Genomic DNA, 4575 nt, shown 5'->3' with positions numbered 1-4575 from the left:
ATGTGTTCCCGTAGATTGGGGAAGGACTACAATAACGGGGAGCGGAGCCTCTGAAGGGTGTGGTCTGGTGTGTGCGAGCGCCTGTTCATTACAGCTCATTCATCACACGGTACTCGAGAGGTGCTAAGGCAGACACAGAGCTCTGCTTTCATCATAGGAGAGAACGAAAACGTTTGAAAAAAGCATGCATAGTGTAACATTAAGTTACACTTCCATCTTAACGTTAGCAAGCTAAGCGTGACAAGCACCTCTCTCTATATAATTTACGCAAGTCTGTTCTTGCGGCCCGTTCTGTCGCCCGGCCGACATCTGTTATAATTAAATCACATTTAACATGTTAAGAATTTTACGAGCGAACAAATTTCATTAGATTGGATTTAATGCTACAGGTAATGTCATATAAATTTATTTAATCGACTACAGTTGAGGGGGGGGGGGGGGGGCTTTTTTTGTTATTGGCTGGCTGGCCCGCAGTTTTCACTGACAGCAACCTGGTAGGCCCTTTCGTGACTGTGATGCAGGCCAACAAACCAAATGCACGCCAAAGAAGGTTCACTTTTCACTACCACACTACAGAAGGTTAACCTTTCACTACCACACTACAGAAGGTTAACCTTTCACTACCACACTACAGAAGGTTAACCTTTCACTACCACACTACAGAAGGTTAACCTTTCACTACCACACTACAGAAGGTTAACCTTTCACTACCACACTACAGAAGGTTCACTTTTCACTACCACACTACAGAAGGTTAACCTTTCACTACCACACTACAGAAGGTTAACCTTTCACTACCACACTACAGAAGGTTAACCTTTCACTACCACACTACAGAAGGTTAACTTTTCACTACCACACTACAGAAGGTTAACTTTTCACTACCACACTACAGAAGGTTAACCTTTCACTACCACACTACAGAAGGTTAACCTTTCACTACCACACTACAGAAGGTTAACCTTTCACTACCACACTACAGAAGGTTAACCTTTCACTACCACACTACAGAAGGTTAACCTTTCACTACCACACTACAGGTTAACTTTTCACTACCACACTACAGAAGGTTAACTTTTCACTACCACACTACAGAAGGTTAACCTTTCACTACCACACTACAGAAGGTTAACCTTTCACTACCACACTACAGAAGGTTAACCTTTCACTACCACACTACAGAAGGTTAACTTTTCACTACCACACTACAGAAGGTTAACCTTTCACTACCACACTAATTTTTTAATTACTATCATGACTATTTCCCTTTATCCTCTGGGTGTTGTGTTGTAGGTTGCAGTTTGCAGGGTCACAACACAGTCATTGTAATAACAAAGGCCCTCAGACTGGAAAGCTGCCAGGTGTTAATTGCCCTAGAGCAGCGGTTCCCAAACTTTTTTAGCCGTGCACCCCTGTCACCTCCCGACCTAGCTGACGCACCCCCCAATGGGTTTCTGTTAGATTTTTTTTTTGCTGGTCTCCGTGCAGATTACATTTTTTATTTTATCTCTTCCCACGGCGACTATGGATAGGGAATTTCTTTATTTAATTAAAATGTTCACGACAACATGGATGCATGTACTCTGCCAGCATGTTTAATATCCATAATACTAAAGGTTTGACTAAGATTTTTATGAAATTTAATTGTAAAAAATATTTATTTACCACCATTAGCCTTTTCATGTCACGCACCACCTAGAGGGCGCTCACGCACAACAGTTTGGGAACCACTGCCCTAGAGAGAGGGGTGCCATGGATTACAATGAATTATGGGTAGTTGTAGTTGTTTTACATTGTAAGCGAATTGCCCGCTTCTCTCTCTCGAAGGCCCTTTATCTCTGAATACGTTTTGTGATATCACCATGATTCATAGGACATAGCTTGAAAAGTATCCCACCAACATTTTCAAGTGATGGCTTATTTTGAAGGTATGAATCTGTACTTTCATATCATGTAAAAAAAACTTTTTTGAAGATGTATCTAAAGGACCCAAGGTCTATACCTGGTCACATATATGGATGAGTGGATGGATGGACGAGTGGATGGATGTATGAGAGGATGGATGGACGAGTGGATGGATGGACGAGTGGATGGATGTATGAGAGGATGGATGGATGATAGGATAGATGGATGAGTGGATGGATGGATGGATAGATGTATGAGTAGATGGATGGATGAGTAGAAGGATGGATGGATAGATGAGAGGATGGATGCATGAGTGGATATATGGATGAGTGGATGGATGATGGATGGATTGATGAGAGGATGGATGGATGAGTGAATGGATGGATGAGTGGATGGATGAGAGGATGGATGGATGAGTGAATGGATGGATGAGTGGATGGATAAGTATATGGATGTATGAATAGATGGATGAGTGAATGGATGGATGGATGGATTGATGAGAGGATGGATGGATGAGTGAATGGATGGATGAGTGGATGGATGATGGATGGATTGATGAGTGAATGGATGGATGAGTGGATGGATGATGGATGGATTGATGAGTGAATGGATGGATGGATTGATGAGAGGATGGATGGATGAGTGAATGGATGGATGAGTGGATGGATGATGGATGGATTGATGAATGAATGGATGGATGAGTGGATGGATGATGGATGGATTGATGAGTGAATGGATGGATGGATGGATGGATGAGAGGATGGATGGATGAGTTGATGGACGAATTTGTTGATGGATGGATGAGTGTATGGATGGATGAGTGGATGGATGGATGAGAGGAGGGATGGATGAGTGGATGGATGGATGTATGGATGAATGATGGATGGATGATGGATGGATGAGAGGAGGGATGGATGAGTGGATGGATGGATGTATGGATGAATGATGGATGAATGATGGAGTGAGTAGCATTGGTATTTAGCTGGACACCCCTGGATGAAGTCAGGTGACCAGACCGTTGGGGTCAAAGTGCGTGTGAATGGATGAGTGACAGTAAAGACTCACGTGAGGAGGTGCTGCTGCTGCGGTCTGAGCAGGGGGCTGGGTGGGCGGGGGGGCTGGGGAGGTGCTGCAGGCCACAGAGGGAGGGGCGGTGCTGCCAGCAGGGGGCGCCTCCTTCTCCTTCCTCCTCCTCAGTGTGTTAATCATGGGCTGGTCGTAGGGCCCCGGCTTGGCCCAGTCCTGTGGGGGGGGGGCACTAGTTATTATCCAGGCATCTCATGTAGAGGGGGAGAGAGAGGGGGGGGGGGGTGAGAGAGAGAGGGGGGGGAGAGAGAGGGGGGAGAGAGAGACAGAGAGAGAGATAGGGGGAGGGGAGGGAGAGAGAGAGAGGGGGGGGAGAGAGAGAGAGAGGGAGAGAGGGGGGAGAGATAGAGAGGGGGGGGAGAGAGAGAGAGGGGGGGAGAGATAGATGGGGGGAGAGAGAGAGAGAGAGAGGGGGAGAGATAGAGAGGGGGAGAGAGAGAGAGAGAGAGGGGGGGAGAGATAGATGGGGGGAGAGAGAGAGGGAGAGAGGGGGGGAGAGAGAGAGGGGGGAGAGAGATGGATGGGGGGGAGATAGATGGGGAGAGAGGGAGATAAATAGAGGGGGAGGGAGAGAGAGAGGGGGATAGAGATGGATGTGAGAGATAGAGATGGGGGAGATGGAGAGGGGGGAGAGAGAAGATGGAGGGAGGGAGAGAGAGAGGGTGGGGTATAGAGAGAGGGCGGATGGAGATAGGGGAGAGATATATATAGAGATAGAGAGATAGAGAGAGAGACAGACAGAGGCAGAGAGAGGGATATAGAGAGAGATAGGGAGAGAGGGGGGAGAGAGAGGGAGATAGAGAAGCAGGAGAGAGAGATAGAGAGAGAGAGGGGGGTGGAGAGAGAGAGACAGAGAAAGAGGGGGAGGGGAGAGAGAGAGATGAAGAGAGTCAGAGAGAAGGAAAGAGAGAGATATTTTGACTTCAGTGCTCCAGTGTATAGAAATAATAGGAGGATCATGAGAACGTAATAATAATAATAATAATGATGATGATAATAATAATAATAATGATGATGATGATGGTGGACCAACCTTCCAGCTGGGGACTCGTGATGAAGGCACCATGTTGGAGCCAGCGTGCAGTAGTGGGGGAAGTCTGGGAGCAGGGCCGACACGGGGCGGGACCAGGAGCGCACGGGGCAGGAGGAGGAGGGGGAGGAGGGGGGGAAGAAGGGGAAGGCGGTCCCAGACACGGAGCCCAAACTCCCCCTGAGCCGCTCAGGAAGGGGGCGTTCGGCCGGGGCGTAGTGCTCGAAACCGTTGGACAACTGTGTGTGTGTCTGTGTGTGCGTCTGTGTGTGCGTCTGTGTGTGTGTCTGTGTGTGCGTCTGTGTTGTGTGTCTGTGTGGAGGGCAGGGGGGGGGGGGAGAGCAATAGTGAAACAAACAAACAAACAAACAAACAAACACAAAATGGAACAAATTATTGAGAAGATAAAGAAACAATCATGGGAAAAATGACACAACACACAAGCACAAACAAATTGATATTGATGGACATCAATATCAATAACCAAAAGACACCAAGTCATCAAGTCATGATGAGCACAAAATAATGAAGGGAATAATGAACAAAAAACACTG

The 4575-nt window shown here is 47.1% G+C and overlaps 1 protein-coding gene across 1 annotated transcript in view; it reads right to left on the bottom strand.

Moving 5' to 3' along the window:
* LOC311245933 (protein MTSS 1-like) overlaps positions 1-4299 on the bottom strand; it is a gene marked incomplete at its 3' end in the record, with an annotated part of 19422 nt that extends 15123 nt beyond the window's left edge. Inside the window, exon 1 of the mRNA XM_084335957.1 lies at positions 4025-4299. Within this exon, the coding sequence (XP_084192083.1) occupies positions 4025-4057 (33 nt within the window). The 5' untranslated portion in view covers positions 4058-4299. The remainder of the gene's footprint in view (positions 1-4024) is intronic.
* Between the last annotated feature and the right edge of the window lie 276 nt (positions 4300-4575).

This window comes from Notolepis coatsorum (assembly GCF_963971535.1).
Source record: "Notolepis coatsorum genome assembly, chromosome: 19".
Lineage (NCBI taxonomy): Eukaryota > Metazoa > Chordata > Actinopteri > Aulopiformes > Paralepididae > Notolepis > Notolepis coatsorum.
The sequence above is the reverse complement of the archived record's forward strand: the minus strand, read 5'-3'. Positions and strand labels throughout refer to the sequence as shown.